General features: G+C 37.6%; 1 protein-coding gene across 1 annotated transcript in view; it reads right to left on the bottom strand.

The window, feature by feature from the left end:
- LOC145688936 (uncharacterized) overlaps nt 1-20279 on the bottom strand; it is a 355842-nt gene that overhangs the window by 151182 nt on the left and 184381 nt on the right. The window contains exon 10 of the mRNA XM_081763102.1: nt 10998-11082. Within this exon, the coding sequence (XP_081619228.1) occupies nt 10998-11082 (85 nt within the window). The remainder of the gene's footprint in view (nt 1-10997; nt 11083-20279) is intronic.

Below are 20279 nucleotides of genomic sequence, written 5' to 3'. Positions count from 1 at the left end.
AGTTAGGATATAGAACATGCCTAAGTGGAACTTCCAGTTTTCTAGTTAATACAAAATGATGTAATGTATGAAACAGACAGAATTTTAAGGGTAATCTGAGCAATGATCATATCAGGTTTTCTCTTTGACCTATGGTAGTTTTCGCCAGTTTTCCTTTACTATTACAGGTACATGAACCTCTTTTGTGCTAGGCATTTCTCTAATTTTACTGGCTAGAAGATTAGTAACTAAATATCTGTGAACTTGGCAATTTGTTTTGTTTATTCTCTTATGTTCATTCCATATCGTATTTTCTTTTCTGTACAAAGTGACTGATATTTGTTTCCACCTGTATATGAATGCTATATTATCAATAGACAGATGGTAAAAAAAATTTAAGGTAGTTTAGCTAAATTCCGTGCCAAAAATACAAAGTCACTAGAAGTTATATAGAAATGAAAATGAAATTTCTAGTTTTCTTCCTACAGTTATGGATTTTAGCCTAACGAAGACGGATGTCTTAGGAAACGTGAAAACCTTCAGAAAACTCACTTTTGAGATATTGTTTACTCCAAATTACGTGACTCTACGTTTAAGTTTGGAATACTTCATGCCAGACATGACTTATCTATTGTATGCTGTATTCTGATATATTTCAGTTCTTCCATATTTCGGAGCAAACCTTAATTTCTATATTATGGTTTAAGATGATACATTTTCAGCAAATAAATAAACGTTTAATATATATATATATATATATATATATATATATATATATATATATATATATATATATATATATATATATATATATATATATAGATAGATAGATAGATATATATATATATATATATATATAAAAGTGACTATGTATGTGACTTCATAAATCTTGAACCACTCGACCAATATCGATCAAATTTTCAATATTGATGAAGTTTGGGTCTGGAATCTTTTTTATTGTTTTGCTTTGAAGGTACAACGTAAGGGAGAGGAGGGTGAAGATAAGTAAAAATAAGTCAAACATAATAACTCTTCAACCATATGACCGATATAAATCAAATTTGGCATATAGATTAGGTTTGGGCCTGAGATCACGTTGATGGTACGACTTACAAGGAAAGGTATCCAACTCCTCGAAGAGTATGGCATTGAAACTTACACAATTGGAAGGACATGCTGAAAGATGAAAGTATGCTTACTCGTACTATTCGCTGAAGAACATCATACACTGGAACTAGTTTCTCACGAATAAAAATATTTCAAACTCAAGATGATAACAGTCGGTGGTGTTAAGGATCTCTAGTACGTCATTGATGCCAATTGAAATGAAAATGAAATGAAATGTTTAAGTTTTACGTCCCACGGTTATGTCGGTTAGGCTAAAGGAAACGGTGAGAATGAGAAATGAATAAAATGGTGGAATGAAGAAAGTGGGAGGAAACGGGAGAACCTCCAGAAAAACCACGAGCACGATGTTTGTTCAACACAAAGTCCACACAGCGCGAGCTTGGATCGAACCAGGGACCCCAAGCACCGGAGGTGAACGCTGTACCACTGAGCCACCGCGCCACCCTCGATGCCGATTGATGTCAAATGGAACACGATACAATACACCAATCCTAAGTTACAAACGAACATATTAACTCGGTGGAGTAAACGGACACGCTGAAACCATAAGGCAAAAGTGTTTTTTATGATTAATATTATTGTTACTAGTATAACTGTCATTATTATTATTATTATTATTAGTAGTAGTAGTAGTGTGATTAGCATTATTAATACGAGCAAAATGATGAGTAAAAATAATAATAAAGAGAAGACAACAAATAGGCTATAATTTTGGGCCCGTTAAGTAACGAAGAACTTCGGTCCGTCTTGAGTGTCCTCTAGCACCGCTATAAAAGTTTTAGAATCCCAGCCGGGATTCGACGTCAGGACCCTTGAGTCGCTGGCTTGACACATCAATCCACACAATCATCAGGTCTGCAAGAAGAAAAAACAGTATCGGACAGGTTTTCTCAACCTAGGGATCGCGAAGATAAGCGAAATGGATAAATATACGAGGAGTGTTTTAAATAAGGTCCGTTTTGTTATAGACACGGGTAGTTCGCGTGCATGCCGCAACGAGCGTGTGCGTCGTGTACCGGCATGCCTCGGGAACCACTGTGCTTATTTTCAGCTCTTTGGCTGACCTGTACGGTTGTGTTCTGTGCTTTCACAATGTTTAGGACTATCAACTCGCCCGCCGCGTGTGAGGTCGCTCAGTGATACGGTTTAGTCAGCAAGAAACCTGTATGCTGTAAAAATTCATTGACAGATTTGCGAAGTGTACGGTGATACTGTTATGAGTGGAAGCAAAGTGCGTAAGTGGGCACGAGGTTCGAAAATTGCCGTGACAACGTCCATGATGAGAGCCTCTCTGGTTGTCCTTCTTCGATTACAGACGATTTGATGGCTTCGGTTGAAGCGAGAGTTCGTGGGAACAGGCGCTTCACTATAACAGGTTTCTCAAACGAATTTCCTGACGTGTCTTGATCAGTGCTTTGCAAAATTGTTTCTGAACATCTAAAGTTTAGGAAACTGTGCTCCCGTTGGGTCCCGAAAGTACTAAAAGAGGAGCACAAAAACCAAAGATTTGAGTGTGCGATGAAGTTCTTGACTCGTTATCACGAAGAAGGTGACGGCTTCTTGAGTCAGATCGTAACTGGAGACGAAAAATGGGTTTCGCATATCACGCCCGAATCAAAGCAACAGAGCATGGAACGGAGACACACAAATTCGCCTGTAAAGGTGAAGGTCAAACAAACTCTGTCCCAGCGCAAAATCATGGCGTCGGTGTTTTGGGATAGGCATGGTGTTTTGTTGGTCGACTTCATGTAATGAGGAACCACTATCAATGCAGAAGCATACTGCCACACCCTGAGAAAGCTACGCAGAGCGATTCAAAACAAACGATGCGGCATGCTGACAAAAGGCATTGTCCTTCTCCATGACAATGCAAGACCTCACACTGCTCTTGTTGGACAGTTTTGGCTGGGAAGTTTTACACCACCCACCCTACAGTCCTGATCTTGCGCCGAGCGATTACCATCTGTTCCTCCACCTCAAACAACACCTCAGTGGCAACCGTTACAATGTTGACGATGTGAAAACGGCAGTGAACACTTGGTTATCGGAGCAGGCGGCAAGTTTTTATGAAGAGGGTATTTTGAAATTGGTTGAGAGGTATGATAAGTGTTTCAACAAACTTGGCAACTATGTCGAGAAATAGAGTAAAGAATGTACTTTCTGATAATACATTTACTTTTTTTTAATAACCTTTCGCTGTGTACTTATGTTCAAACGGGCCTTACTTAAAAAACACGCCACGTAACTACAATATAATACCGCAAAATATTTTAAAATAATTATTATTTAGAATTTTATTCTGACAGGCAATTTTTATTTGTATACACAATGTCAAGAACAACAAAAAAAATGTTCTACTAAACATTTTCAACAGGTGCAGAGTTGGTTAGAAATCAATTTAAATGAAAACGGTACGATATGAAACTAATGAGAACTGCATATTGAAATACCAGAAGAATGCAAATGCACGTTATTCTTTTATCATACGATCCAAAATTAAGGGAGTTATGAAGTTTTAAAATTTTCAAACGGTCTTCATTTTGAAACAGTATGACGGATCGGATTCGATGTTTTAATCCATTCGATTTTAGGTAAGTTGCTGTATCCACTATATATAAGAAATGGATTCTACTATTATAGAAATAAATGGTTATAGTGAGACCTCCGTAATACTTATACTAATAATTCCTACACGAGCTTATTACAAGCCAGAAATCATAAGGGGGTTGCTGGCCAGAGGATGTGATAATAAGGGGTCGTAATCGGAATTAGACTAAGAACACCGGTATAGGATTATTATTATTCCTATTATTATTATTATTATTATTATTATTATTATTATTATTATTATTATTGTTGTTGTTGTTGTGGTTATTGTTATTTCTTTTTCGTTTTCCTGTTATTATTGCCGACCTTATGTTCGTGTTGGCTTAGGCGTCAAGCCAGCGATTCACGAGTCCTGACTTCGAATCCCGGCAGGTGTATGGTTGTTTGTGGATTTTAAAATCTTTATAGCAGTGCTAGAGGACACTCAAGACGGGCCGAAGTCCTTCGTTACTTAACGGGCACAACAAAATAGACTACTTGTTCTCTTCTTCCCATTATTATTATTTTTACTCATATTAATAATGCTAATCATACTACTACTACTACTACTACTACTACTACTACTACTACTACTACTAATAATAATAATAATAATAATAATAATAATAATAATAATAATAATAATAGTCATACTAATAACAATAATAATAATCACAGAAAGCACTTTTGCGTTGTGGTTTCAGCGGGTCCCTTTTCACCACCGGGAAATCGTCTTTGTTTGAAAATTACAATCGGTATATCGCATAGTGTTCCATTTGACATCGATTTGCATCAATGATGTATTAGAGAACCCAATCACCACCGATTGTTATCATCTTGAGTTTGAAATATTTGTCTTCGTGAGAAAACAGGTTGCAGTGTATCACATTCTAGCATGTATGACCAGAGTACATAACTTTCAGGGGTTATGGGAGAACGATCATTCTACTTCCGGTTCGATGACGTTCCAAATCGTAAGAGTAAGCATATTTCCATATTTTAACATGTCCTACCACTTGTGCAAGTTTCAATGCGATACTCGTCGCGGAGTTGGATAGCTTTCCTTGTTAGGGGAAGAGGAGGGAACAGATGTTTAAAAATGATTGAAAATAACCGATATTAGTGTTGAACAAAAAGTTTTCAGGGGAGCTGAAAGGAACAGTGACATTTCCGATTCCCTTTAAATGTAAACTCAGACCACAGTTTGGGGATGTTGGGTAATATATACATATACAGTGTGTTTCAAAACAACACCGACAACATTTGGGAGGTGATTCCTGACACAAAGATAACACCAAAAGTATAGACCAACCTGGGTGTACAAATGATTATTTCGAAATTATAGGCTACCGAAAACATGAAAAAATTAACTTTAAACTTCCATATCTCCAAAACTATGGGATCTACCGTAGTCGGGTCAAGACTTCATTTAGGAAATAGCATGAGACCTATCCAAATACCCAAGTTTCAGAATCCTGTGGTACTTCCGCAACAATTTTTGTAGAGGTAGTTGTTGAGTACTTCAAATTATATTCCCGTAGCCAAACTCATTCTATAAAAATTGTTGCGTGAGTACCCTAGGATTCTGAAACGTATTTTTTGAATTACGCACATATTGGTTCCTAAGTGAAGTCTTTACTCGACTACGGTAGATCCCATACTTATGGGGCTACGGACCTTTAAAGTTATTTTTTTTTCATGTTTTCGACAGCCTATAACTTCGAAAGGAAGCATTTGTGTGCCCTGGTTGGTCTGGACTTTCTGGCATATCTTGGTGTCAGAAATCACCTCCCGAACGTTATATATATATACCCAGACAGCAATTTAAGCTTGCTGCAAGTTCAATTAGCTTGTCGCAAGCTATACTATGCAAGCCAATTTTCTTGCTGCAAGCTTGTGGCAAGCTAGTTAGTTACATCTGGACAAAGCTGGCGGCAAGCTTGTCTTCACAAGTTAAACGCAAGTCAAATTATCTCAAACGCAAGCCAAGTATAAGCGTATTCTCATCAATGGCAAGTTTTATTAAGCTTATTGCAAGCGAAAACACGCCAAACAAGTTATATGGAAGCTTGCAGTAACCGAATTTAGATAAAACAGTATGAAATCAGTATAATTTAACCGTCTGACTAAATCTATGCTATAATATATTTTCCCCTCGTCTTTCCAATTATTGAAGCATATGCACAACCGTGAAAACACCCAAGCCTCAGATCCGCTTGTGCAAAACATCAAAATAAGCATAATTGTTACGGTTTAGTTGTGACAAGCAATGCTTTTTTTTTACCGGCCCACCATCAGTGAGCAACTACCCGAAGAGGGTTACGCCCTCTGTAGGGGAAGAGTTGTGAGCTGAACATGAATGGGTTGTAAACATTTGTTGCTGGGAGCTTAGGGGTTTATACATATTTACATTTACCATCGGCTTTATTAAGTATATTACATCATTTGGTCATTATGATCTTTTGATCATAATCATAAGGAAGGGTAGAAGCTAAGGGATGATAATGAAGTGCACTTTCACATCACATCACAGGGGTAAGTGTTAGATAGACAGATGCAGGTTAACTTCTCGCCTAGGGGCGACACTAGGCATTGATGAGAGACAGTGGGAGCCCTGTTAGATACAATAGGTGTCACTGTGCATGTGATGGCCAAATGTAAGGAAGAATTTCATGGGAGAAATATGGCTGGTAGTAAGCAAAATCTGGGTGGTCTGGAGGAAGAGTAAAGCGATAAAGAGTGAACAGCAAAGCGAGAGGAGTAGGAATAGCCGGTGTAAGCAATGGAGGGGGACTGCGAGCATGTGCTTAAAAAGTATCCTGGAGAAGGGGTTGATTGAGCGCAAGGCGGCGGCAGATATATTTGGTGCGAAGGTCTTCAAGATGGTATAAGATGTGGGGAAAACTGAGTCGCTCATAGAGTTCTCGGGTGGGACTGGGAAGCTTAACTCGATAGGCAATTCGCAAGGCATGGCGTTCAAGAACTTTGAGTTTTTCGTAATACTGAGAGGAAGCAGACAGCCAGGCAGTGAAACCAAATGTGAGGATTGGACGAAGGAAAACTTTGTACGTTTTCAGAAGCGTGTCGGCGTTAAGTCCCAAGTAGTGCCTGTCAGACGCTTCAGTAAGTTGAGGCGAATATACGCTTTATTAGTAATGTCTTTTAAGTGAGGCTTCCAGGTGAGGTGATGATCAAATGTAATTCCAAGATATTTAACTGTTTTTGTAGGTACTAAGGGTGTGTCGTCAACTGAAAGATGGAGAAGAGTAGGGTTGCGCTGGATACGGGAGCGAGCGTGAGGTCGAAGGAAGACTATGGTTTGAGTTTTAGACGCATTAATTTTCAAGCGCCAGCGATGACACCACGTGACGAATGTATCGATGGCTTGTTGCATATAGATATTGAGCTGATGAACAGTTTTATATGTGGCCAGTAGGGCAGTATCGTTGGCGTACTGGAACAAGTGGACATTTGTTGGAAGAGGGGGGAAATCAGCGACAAACAGGATATAAAGAAGGGGAGAGAGTGCAGAGCCCTGAGGAACACCAGAGTGGATGAATATAGGAAAGGACAAGGTGGAGTTACTGCAAACGTAGGCCAGGCGACAGGTAATAAAGTTAAAGATGAAGCGGATGTAAGATATGGGAAGTTTAAGCTTATTGAGTTTGTAGATCAGTGCAGGATGCCATACCTTATCGAATGCCTTTTCGAGATCAAAGAGAACTAAACAGGAAGGGCGTGAAGTATTGTAGTGATTGGTAATGTAATTACTGAGCCTGAGAAGTTGATCGTTGATACTATAGTATGGACGAAAGCCAGCTTGTTGAAAGGGGAGTATGTTTCTAGACGACAGAAAGATATGTAAGCGTTTAACTATGATGCGTTCGAGTATTTTACTAAATGTAGATGTGAGTTGGATTGGACGGTATGACTTGGTGTCGGCGGGAGGTTTCTGGGGTTTCAAAAACATGAGCGTCTTGGAGGTTTTCCATTGAGCGGGAAAGTAACCAGTACGTAGGATGAACGTATAGATGGCCGACAAAAGGTATAGAAGGGAGAACGGACTCTCTTTGATCTGGCGATATGTAATGCTGTCCAGTCAAGGAGCAGTGTTGCGTTTGTTTGCAAGAACGGAGGTGATGTCTGGAACTGTGATTGGTGCTGTTAAAGGAGTCTCAGGAAGTGTGTGATCTATATGGGGTTGAAGATTAGGTGTGCTTAGGTTCAGACGATCAGCTGGATGTGGACGATGTGGGTTTGTAGACGGCAGAGGAGTAAAGATATCCTGCAGATAATTAGCAAAGGCATTGGCTTTGTCGAGATCAGTATGTAGAGGCTGATTTTGGTCTATGAGAGGATAGGTGATACGAGTGTTCTGCCCAGTAAGAGTCTTAAAGCGCTTCCAGTACTGACTGGGATGTGCTGTAGTGCCTAATTGATTACAAGTTTGGATCCAAGAGCGTAACTTGTATGCCTTAAGGTAATTGCGGACTGTGCGAAGAAGTTGACGATGATGGTGAAGGGACTCGACATTGCCAGTATTTAAGTAATATCTGTATAACTGACGGGAGCGTTTAATGAGAGGAATATATTGTGAAGGAAGGAGAGGGCGAGAGAAAGAACATTTAGATGAAGGGATATGTTGGGTTGTGGCAGAGGTGATAGCATTTGTGATAGTACCTACACAAGAATAAAGTTCAGACTCTGAAGTAGGAGGCAAAACAGTATTTACGGTTTCCTGTATGCATAGTCTGTATTTTAACCAGTCGGCTCGATCAAAACACAGCCTAGTACAAGTAGAGGTGTTGGATCGATCAACGGTAGCTGGTCTGGAATGAAGTTATAGCTTGATAGGAGCGTGGTCACTGGCTATGAGATCTAGAACATCGATCGTAAATTGAGAACAAGCAATGCGCCGTTGCTTCTTACAAATATCTAATACCTTGTTATATTAGCCGCGAGTACTTGAAATTTCTACCTTCTTATATAAAAACGCAGAAAAATGTTTATACTTTAAACACAGCGTTCAGATAAAGTTTATACTGTAAGTTAAACTTGAAGTTTATATTACAATATCTACAACAGTTCTGTATTCTTTCGCAAAATAAGTAGGTTCAAATCTGCTGCCATATATGTTCACATTTATGCTTTATACATAAATACTATAATTCGTTATGCCTCATGATTACCGAAATATGAGTAAATAAAGAGATACGTTATATGTATGTGGGACTAGAGTACTAGACGGCACAATTAAAAAAAAAATAAGTTTGTCCTCTATTCAAGCTGAATGCTAACAAGACGCTAACAACGCGAACACTACCTTTTCGCCGAAAGTTAAGAGGTCAGCGTCACGTGGTTTTTGAGAACAACAGAAAATCGAACGCGCGCTGGCTTTTTACTTCAATCTAAAGAAAAGCGTCTCGCAAGCAGCGTTGCCAATGTGTGTGTAATTGTACAAAATGTGTGCAATTTTGGCCTGTTTGTGCATTTTGTGTGTAATGGCAATCTGTGTGCATTTCGTGTGTAATTAGGCACAATTAAAAATTTTGATCATTGATGATTCTTACGAAGTTCCTTTCATTCAAATATTCATTATTTCCACCATTTTACCCCCTGAAAATTGCCTTCTAAACACTACGAGCTCCAACGCCTGACTCCAGGCCAGCGCAATAAAACCACATAGAAAATAAGTTATTTGTTATTATTGTTAATCTCTTGTTATTTTCTCTATAGTATGATAAAACCTATCTTGCTTCCTTGGTACCTCACTTCTTGTTTTACAGAGGCGGGTGTCATGACATCCCCAAGCAAAGACGCTTTGTTCAAACAAGCAATGTGAATGAATGTTGACCCTCGATGTTGGCCAGAACATGAGGCGAAGGTGGTAAGAAGTCTTGTCTTCTCACCATTTGTGAAGAAAATGCTATTTTGCAAACAGATGAACGACAGAGTGGCCGATGTCCAATTTAGAACATTAAGTGCTTTGAAAGCAATGGCGCAGACTTTCCAAGATTTATGTGGGTGTATATCAATGGCGAGTCATATTAACCTATATGTTTTCAGGGAAGTCTCGATGTTTGATTGATTTACTTTTAGTTAAAATATTTTATGAACATTGTCATAAAGGCCTGAGCTGTGAGAAAGTAAAATATATCGGTACTATAAGAATAAATTCGGGCTGCCCTAGCTTAGTCGGTAACACGACTGATTTAAAAGCAAGAGAAACTGGTTCAAACCCGGGTTAAAGCTAAACATCTTGTGGGTGCGCCGCACCCATAAGATTATTTATGTGGGTGCCGGAGACCTGGAGCACCCAAGTAGTCGGCGCGCATGGTTGAAAGTAAAATGAAAGTGACAATGGGCGGGAAGGTGACGGTTTTACAATAATAATAATAATAATAATAATAAATCAAACGCTGAATCCTTGAACAATGGCTGGTCAATGTACACTCATGTTCAAAATGATTGTCGCATATCTATAACGGTCGTGTTGTGCGAATATAATTGGATAATAAGCTCGCAAGATACAGTACTTGTAGTACTGTTACTATGTGTATAATCGGGAAATGTATATTTGTGCTGAATTTCATAGAAAAAAAATATAAATACCAAAATTAGAATGAGTACATCAAAGTGTTGCTAAATGGACAAGAAAAGTTTTTTCGTTATATTGTTCTTATTTACAGATCTTTTGACATGAAATTTACCACATACATGTCTCTGCCGATTGTATACATAGTAAGAGTGTTAAATGTACCTTGCGATATCATTATCCAAATATATTCGCTCAACAAGCATGTTATAGATATGCGACAATCATTTTGGACATGAGTGTACGTATAGGTATGTACGTCATTAGACATAATATACATATAGATAGGTAGTTATGTATTGTGTGAAGCTGTGTGCATTGTCTTACAGCTTGTGTGTAAAATTGTGCAATTTGGACGGAAGGTGGGTGTAATTTTGCTTGAAGTGTCTGGCAACACTGCTCGCAAGTGAAGCGTGGGTTGCCCAAACTACAGCTTGCGCTAAGCAGAAATAAGCTTTTGTGTATAAACCAAAGCGAAATAAAATCAAATAAAAGCGACAGGCAAGCTTGAGGTAAGCAAACATGCTGTCTGAGTATATATATATATAAATTATCAAAACCAATCACAGATATTAGAGCCGAATTCATAGTTTTCGGGGTCGCTGAAATGAAAAGTGACGTTTTCGATGACGTTTAAATCCAAATTAAGCCCCGTATCTTCGGATTGCTTATGTTCTACTTCAGCTTAAACAAACAGTTGTAAACTTACCTGAAATATCCAACTTTGGTAGCTAAGGTTCCTTCTACTTCACATCCTGCATAGCACTGGCAATGCTTATCACCCCTTTGCAATTCTGTAACAAAACATTGTGAGAGAAAATAATTATAAACCCAAATGTTTGTATGTTACTATAGACGCAATAGAGTGTAACGATAATGCATAATTTTGTTAATTAAGCTATCAGCATAAGTTCATTATGCAAGGGGACACCACCTTACCTATTAAAATAGGGTACACAAATAAATTAAAACAGGCAAAAGGGATCACGCATCCCATGTTACAATTTCCTTTGGTAGATGTAGTTCGCTGAAATGTTTGCTGTCATTCAAAGGCAAGGTGTGTAACTTGGGCTACCTTTGGAAGAAAACGTTAGTGTCATAATCAGAAGATTCATCAATGTATTGTAAGGTACCCAAAATTCTCACATGTATTTTGTAAATTTATTTTGTTTTTTTGTAAAACATGAAAGCGATATTCAAACTGTTTAGAAAAATAAAAACAGAAAACGTAGGCATCACACCACAATTATAGGAAGTTTTAAAATACGGAAATAACAAAGTAAGGCATTTTATAAGGAAACCTGAGCTAAGCTCTACGCTACAACCAGAAAGCATGTGAATCCCGGAAAGGCGTTGTGCTGGTTGAGGACGGAGAGTGGACTGGGGAGTGAGAATTAAGATTGCAAAGTGAAAAGACATCGATAGGAGATTATCAAAGCTGAACTACCTGTGGGTATTACATCTATTTACGATGTTGGAGAGTCATAATAGTTAAGTTTCTGTGCCATTACGATTAAGTAGGGTTTCATAGTTAAAAACATTTCGAGTCCTGATAGCTTGTGGTGTGATGTCGAAAATATCCAAAAGAAATTGATTATTTCATTTCTTATCCTAAGATTAGTTAAATTCATCCTAGAGTTGTCTAAATACACGGTGTTACAAATTTCAGATGAGCCACGCTCTACCTCCAAGTATAACAAGCTTCTATGGTACTAAGATATTCCAGTTAGAAATTCGTAGCAAACGCTATGGTGGAAGCAGCCGGTTTTATCCATTTATGGGTAAAATTAAGATTCCGGACAACATTAATTAGATTATGGTCATTTACCACATATGTTTCGATTTCGGAGCTCTCGCTAATTTTATAGGCAAGTTACATTCAATAGGCAATTCAAGTTACATTAAACTAGATACGCCATGCTTGATTCCGAAGCCTCATACATACGGGAATGAAGCGTATCACGCCTAGTTTAAATTATTTAGCCGATAAGAACAGTTTGTTAGTTGAGTAAAAGCAGTTTCATGTTCTTTTTTCCTCTCTCTCTCTCCCTCTTGCTCATAGTATGTTAAAATTACAGACCTCAGTTGTTGTAATGCTATATAGTCTTGCAAGATTCATCTCTTGTTACTAAAGAAACGGACAATACGCCAGGTTTCTTGTTGCCATATAAGAATTAGCTGCATTTATAAACTAATGGTCAGTGTACTTTGGTTAGGTTGCAAAATTAGTCGCAATGCGAAGGTTTATTTTCTCTTTGTATGTAGGATATGAATAATACGTTCAGCAGTTATACAGAATACTGCCTGGTCAAGGCAATCCCCCTTTCCAATTAGGTGTAATAAAAGGATTCTGGGTCTTAGCCATCTATGGCCATTTAGTCCGTGAAGTATTTGGGATGACGACCCTCGGCGAGCACACTATCCGGAGAAAGGAAGGATGCGCCCTCCGACCTATAAGCTAGATAATATCCCAGAATTTGCTTGGTGTGAATGAGGAAAACCCAGGAAAACCTCTTTCAGAATAACTGGCCTGAAAAAGCTTTTTACGCTTTCTCGACCAAGTGTCCCCACCGGAGAACCACTCGCATCTGAAGGGGCCACAGCTGTATTGAAGAAGAAAACAACGTGCCCTGCGGGTCTCTAGCCCGCCTTCACTTGCTAACGCTTCCTTGGCAATACTATGTGAATTAACCATTAAACGTTGGTACACAAAGGAGCCAGATGTTAATTAAACAAACTATTGTTCAGTTGTGAACTGTTCTTTATTTATTTATTTATTTATTTATTTATTTATTTATTTATTTATTTATTTATTTATTTGCCAAAGTTCCAGATACAGCAAGGCAGCCATTTTACACTGAAACTATATAACATAGAATATAAAATTAACAATAACAAGTATAAACAAAAAGCTATATAAAGGTCCATAAGTGTAGCAATAACAAATTGAAATAAAACTAAGGTTCCATAAGTGTAGCAATAATTTCCTGTCGGAAAACATTCTCAGATTTAAAAATATCCACGTCAGAAGCAATGGAGTTAAATTCAGAAGCCAGTCTATAGAACAAAGAACGCTGAATAATTGATAATCGAGGCGTGTTGCAATGAAGTAGTTCACTATTTCTAGTTCTTCTTGCAGATACCCGAATATTAAATTTACAGATTAGTTCTTCAGTTCTAAGTTTCCCATTTAGAATTCTATGAAGAAACATCATATCAAATAGCATGCGACGAGATGAAGGTGTACGGATGCCAAGAACAGTCAACAATTCAGGTTTACTTAAACAGCGTACAGAAGGTATTCTTTTCCTCACAATGGCAAGAAAGAAATTTAGAACTGAGTCAATGCGAGAGAGATTTGATACGCTAGCCATACTCCAAATGGTGGAACAGTACTCTATTTTGGTTGAAATAAACGTTTTATAGAATATACTTAAGGCTGTAATATCCCTAATCTCTGTAAACCTGTACAGGAGACCTAATAATCTCATAGCACTCTTGGTCATGGCAGTAATGTGATCAGCAAACAGAAGTCTTTCGTCGAACACAACCCCGAGATCCTTCTGAGATGAGACCTTAGCAATAGGATCATCTCCAATGAAGTAGGTAGAAGGGATTTTGTTTTTCTTTAATGAAAATGTAATCGTAGAAGATTTTAAGGGATTTACTTTTAGATTCCACATGCTACACCAGTCCAGAAGATCTGAGAGGTTTTCTTGCAGTTCAATCACATCTTGAGCTGTCCTAATTTCCCGAAATAATTTGCAGTCCTCAGCAAAGAGAAAAACTTTTGGTATCAGATAACTTAAGATGAGACGGGATATCATCTATGAAGAGAAGGAAAAGAAGTGGGCTTAGAACACTACCCTGCGGAACACCAGAGAGAACAGGAACAAAATTCGAAGCAGATCCAGAGAGAACAACACGTTGTTCACGTTCGCTGAGATAGTCTCGTAACAATGAGAAGAAGTTGCTGTGAATATTAAATCTATGTGCTAGTTTATGAAGAAGAAGCTTAGTGTCAATGCGATCAAAAGCTTTAGTTAGGTCTAGATAGATTACATCAAGTTATGTATTATTGGACAGAGATTTAACTGCTTCCGAAAGTAATAAAGATAAATTTGTGAGAGTAGAACTCCCAGGAAGAAAGCCATGTTGAGCAGGATTTAAGTAGGGTGAAAAAAATTTATGCAATCTACCTTTGATTATTTTCTCGCACACCACAGAAAGGATGGGCAAGAGAGAAATGGGTCTGTATGATGAAACATTTTCGCGCTGCCAGATTTCAAAATAGGTACAATATTAGCCTGTTTCCACGATCTAGGAAAAACACCTTCACTAAAGCATCTATTTAAAAATCGTGATAAAGGGTTGGCCAGAGATTCTGTAGTATTACGTAAGAAGATTGAACTGATATTGTCAGGACCAGGAGAACGATTCAAAGGTAAAGAAGAAAGAAGATGCCTTACCTCATCAGGAGAAGTACTGAGTGAAGACAATGAGTGTGAACAAACTTGCTGAACAGGGGGAAGCGGCGTAGGAGTAGTCTGAACACAAAAATTATTGTAGAAATAATCACTAAAAATATGAACTCTATTTTCACCAGTTGCTACAATCGAGTCGTGAAAAATTTCTTCAGGAATGCGGGAAGCACTTCTTCTTGAATTTATGAGGGACCAAAATCTGTTTGTATTTGTAGAAATATCAGATGTTATACTGGCAATATAGTTTTCATATTTTATTTTAAGCAACTGTTTTGAGTAACGTCTTATCTCAGAAAATTTCTTATATGTATTCTCATTTGGATGTTGCTTCCACAGTGACCATGACAGTTTTTTGTTTTTTAAAACGGATCGCGCCTCCGAATCAAACTATGGAGGGTACCTACTAGATTTACATTTCTTTTTAGGAACAAAGTCTTCACATGCTGCATGTACAATATCATTGAGGAAATCCAGGGCTTCATTGACAGAACCCACTTCAAGAATGTCCCATGGAATAAGAGATAGAGCACGATTAATGTCAACCCAAGGGGCTTTACTCCACAGGGGAGCTCGATGCTTACTAGATGAGTAATATTTATTTATTCTGTGAACTTTTTTATGTGGAATAAGGCCTCCAAGCTTTCATGATCAGAAGAGAACAGATTAAGTGATGGAGTGATAACACATTTATCGAGCGAAGACAACACATAGTCTAGTATCCTATTTCCTCTTGTATTGTACATATTGTGTTGGGCGAGTCTCAGTTCATGAATAAAATTTTCCAGGAACCAAGTCTCTTGTAGGTCAGTGGGAATAGCTGTTCGTTCATCGGACCACTTGATGTGCATGTTGAAGTCGCCAAAAAGTAAAACATCTCCTTCCGAAAGTGCAGCTAGTGTAGAATCCCGGCAGGCTTCCAGAAGGGCCATAGGACTAGTTTTGTGTTCAGTGTTCTCAGTTTCGGAAACAAAATTTCAACGATAAAGAAAAGCCCAACAAATGGAATGAAAGAACAACGAACGAAAAGGAACAAAAACAACGGAAGTAAAAAATATTCATTAGTTTTATAAAGCGGGCCTGTGTTTTTGTTCCCTACTGTTTTAATTAAATGTTTTAGCCTAACCTAAACTAATTTAACGTATAAAACCACGAAACAACCAAATGTGAATAGAATATCGCAAAAAGTAGGTGAGAAATCTGGTCCCCCAAAGCTGACAGTAGTCCAATGGGCTAAGCATGTTAAGCATCACCATGTAATAGATTAATTAATCTATAGTAATATTAGCCAGCCTATCATGATCATATTGCAAACACATCAGTTAGAAAGATTTCGTTTCCATAACGTAACTGCACATTCTTATATCGCATGTATGTCTCTTTGAATCCAAAACAAACATTGACGTGCAGTATTGGCAACATCATGAACAATGTTGTCGCTAAACATACTGCATAAAAACCCTAGAAATATTAATTTTAATGGAAATAATGCTAGTTTAGTCGCTACACAACATTTAAAAGGTTCTAAATTCATAACAATAATATATGAATCAATTGTTCTTGTGAAAATAGCTTTAAAATTTCTAGATTAAGCGAGAAACGTTCTACAATGGTAGCACTGATAATAAAAGACAAAAACAACTGCTCCACGTTTCCACGCATGTGTATAAATTTTTGACATATAAGTACATCGACTCAAACATTGCCCCCATGATCAAAACATAACAAACTAATCCGTCAAAACTAATGACAACAAGTCAGTAGATCATTTTGATATGCTATAGTTGCTCAAATTTTTATATTCATGGCGGACATATCCGTAACGTCAAAAAAATGGACATATTTCCTTATGTTCACCTTTAGAAGGAAACTCGCTAAAGCTCGCTGGGGGCTCCGCCCCCAGACCCCGGGTCAGGCCTTTGCCATGAGGTGTCATGTTCTAGAAAACTATTCCTTCAGGAATTCACTTCCCTTTACAGTAGACACCGTTTACCAATACATACTTCAATTCAACCGGTATTATTCCTTCCATGTAACTTTGAAAAACAAGCGCACAATTTATTAGAAATAACTCTATTACTACTTCTACTCTGGCAATCATGTGCGTGGCTTATTATGTACACTTTGCGCACACCTATACATGTTAGAGACAATAACAGAATTTATTTTCTCAAACATAAACAGCGAGCACTGTCTTCCAATAGCCTACCTATTAAACCTTGCATTTTGCGAAAACACTCACTGTTTACAAATGTAATTTTTGCAACCTTTCAAATATTTATTCGTAGCATTTTTTAATATTATGTTTTGCAGTGTAATTTAGTACAATGTATTATAATCGTGTCATTGTAGTTAATTGTACATATTACCTGCAGGAAAAGTAATTCATATCTGTGATATAAGAGTGGGGAAATATTTCAGGCTTCCTGCACATTTATTCTTGTATTTACAATGAAGACTACAATTTACTAGATAATTTACAAATATGAATATTGTTGGAGATTGTTTACATTTTTTTCATAGCATTTGAGTGAAAACTACTTTTGTACTATAATGTAGTAGAGTGGATTATAATGGAAACCTTGGGCATAGTTGTACATATTACCTCAGCATGATTTCTTGAAAAGTTTCATATATACTGCACAAATTCTTGCAGTCTCCCTGTATATTTATTCTTGTATTTTCAATGAAGACTACAATTTGTAGGTGATTTACAAATATGATTATTGTTGGAGGCTTTTTAAACATTTGTTTGTAACATTTGAGAGAACACTACTTTTGCACTGTAATATAGAAAAGTCCCTTATAATGGAATCCTTCGGCATAGTAGTACATATTACCTGCAGCAACACTTTTTGAAATATTTCATACTTACTGGACAATTTCTGGCAGTCTATCTGTATCTCTCGTCTTGTATTTTTATGAAGAATAAATTTGTTCGTAATTTACAAATATGAATTTTGTTAAGGCTTTTTAAACATTAGTTCATAACATTTGATTGAACACCAGTTTTTGTACAGTAACGTAGTACACTGTATTATAATGTTGTCCTTTGGTACACAAGTAATTATTGGCAGCAGGCCTTGTTGAAATGTTTATTTATACCGGACAATTACATACAGTCTTCCTGTATCTTTACTCTTATATTTTCAATGAAGACGTTTATTTACTAGGTAATTTAGAATATGAATATTATTGGAGGCTTTTAAAAAATTTGTTTATAGCAACTTAAACAACACCACTTTCTACAATCTAGTAGAACATTGTACTAGAATCGTGTCTTTCTAATTTCTTATTACCATGAAATAAGAAGACATCATTACTTTAATCATCCTAAAAATTACATATATAACACGATTACCATTCCGATTTTAGAGGTGTAATTCCACAGACGCGGGCCCGCTACGTACCAGTACTATGTGAGCAGTAGGTAGGAAGTCCAGAATCTAAGGAATTGAGTAGTGTAGGGGAACGACGTGAGCCTACTAGGCGGGAGACCTGGGTTCGATTCCCACGAAGTTTTTGTGTCACTTTTTCTTTCTTTGAAAGTTTATTTTTATAGCATAGGTGATTGAAAATAAGCTTGACTCTATCATATACGGCATTTCATTCCAACCGGACCCGCAACTAAAACTATTAAATCGAAAGGGGCACTTTCCCACGTATCTTATATATTATAAATATGTACGCTGCCGACGAGACAATTTTCAAGAGGGGCCCATTTGTGTTTGTGTATGAGCGTGTGTGTGCAGTGGCGTACGCAGGAATTTATTTCGGGAGGGGTCCAAACTCAATATCTGTGTATTTTATATTGAAATTCCTAAACTTGTCCCAAAAATTAGGCTACATTTACACAAAAGTTGGAATTTCGGGGGTGGTCCGGACACCACCCCCTGCGTACGTCCCTGTATGTGTGTGTATTTCCTTAAAATTAATATTTTATACTTTCCATTTGTGGTATTCACTCCAAATTTGGTATACGCAGGTATCTTAACGAGGGACATAAAAGGGGAGAGAGATATTTTGCAATCGTTTCCGGTTTGAAGTAGACACTGTTGTCGCGAGACAAAATGTATTGTTGTCTTGTATGGACACTATATCGTGAAAAAGATGCCCATTGTTTCTTTCAGACTCTTTTTGGGGAACACCGCCTCCTCAGAGCGCCCCTGGCGAGATCAAAATAATACGTATATAATACAATAACAAATAGAATGTTATCAGCAGTGCCCCCGGGGTAATACTCCCCCCCCCCTCGAACATTGCTTCCGATAGAGACACTGGTGATGCTCCATTTCCAATGCTACATATGTTTGATATTAAATACTTCAGTATCGTCTCGAAACTTTACACGAACATACTGCCTAGTTTCGAGACCATCTCAACAGTTAGCGTATAAATATATCCTTTCCGTCTATGTCTGTAATAACGAAAATATTTTGTTCACGCAATGCCAACAGAAATTATTTTCATAAAACAAAGCAACGTGATAAGAAAAAAAAACGCAAGATAAAAAAATGTCGGTGGGGATTCGAACCCAGACCTGCTACTCAGAAACCAGACACTTTACCGCGGAGCTAACTTACTACGTTAAATCCTGCTTGTTCTATTCTCCTCAATATACCACATAAGAGGAAAAATTAAGGCAATTCAAAAATATGGCAATTTTGAATTCAAGATGGCGACTTCTCCAATGATTTGTTTCTTCACTTAAACTGAACTACGTCCTTAATAACATAGCGAAACCTGGCTTACCTACCAAGAGCACAACTTACAATTTTCATGGTTACAAATTTTTGAGCCGCCATTTTGAATCGAAGATGACGACTTTTCCAACATGTCGGAATTTTCCCCTCACATGCGCTGTACTCTACACACTTGAACGCAATTTCGTGATTCCACCATATCTACAAATTGTGTAGAATTAGACGCCCCCTTATAATATTCCTAGCACTTTCTTACACCGAACATGACCATTTTTTTCAAGTTTAAGGGCGGATTCGCAAACTACGCATCAGAATAAACATCACCTCGAAATTTCTACCTCCTAGATACAGCCATTAAAAATTTCACATTTTTTTCGATTTGCGCCGCGAAACGAAAACGAATTTTAATGCTCTTTTTTCTATCATAAACTATGTTCCTAGCTTCACTGCCTGACAAAATATGACGTTTCTATGGTGTGCGGAACTACTCTAAAAACCAGCATTTCAAAACGACGAAAAATTTCGACACTTCATTTACATGGAAAATGTCGCCTTTTTCGTGATATCGGAATTTTCCCATTACTCACATCCCATGACGAACAAGTATGCAAAATTTGGTGTTTGTATGTTTTGTGGAAGTACGCAAACAATTAAGTGTGTTTCCGATTATAGAGGTATATAATAAATAATTCCACAGACGCGGGCCCGCTACGTACCAGTACTATGTGAGCAGTAGGTAGGAAGTCCAGAATCTAAGGAATTGAGTAGTGTAGGGGAACGACGTGAGCCTACTAGGTGGGAGACCTG

The sequence above is a fragment of the Thermobia domestica genome, chromosome 7, assembly GCF_964235325.1.
Source record: "Thermobia domestica chromosome 7, izTheDome1.hap1.1, whole genome shotgun sequence".
Classification (NCBI taxonomy): Eukaryota; Metazoa; Arthropoda; class Insecta; order Zygentoma; family Lepismatidae; genus Thermobia; species Thermobia domestica.
The sequence above is the reverse complement of the archived record's forward strand: the minus strand, read 5'-3'. Positions and strand labels throughout refer to the sequence as shown.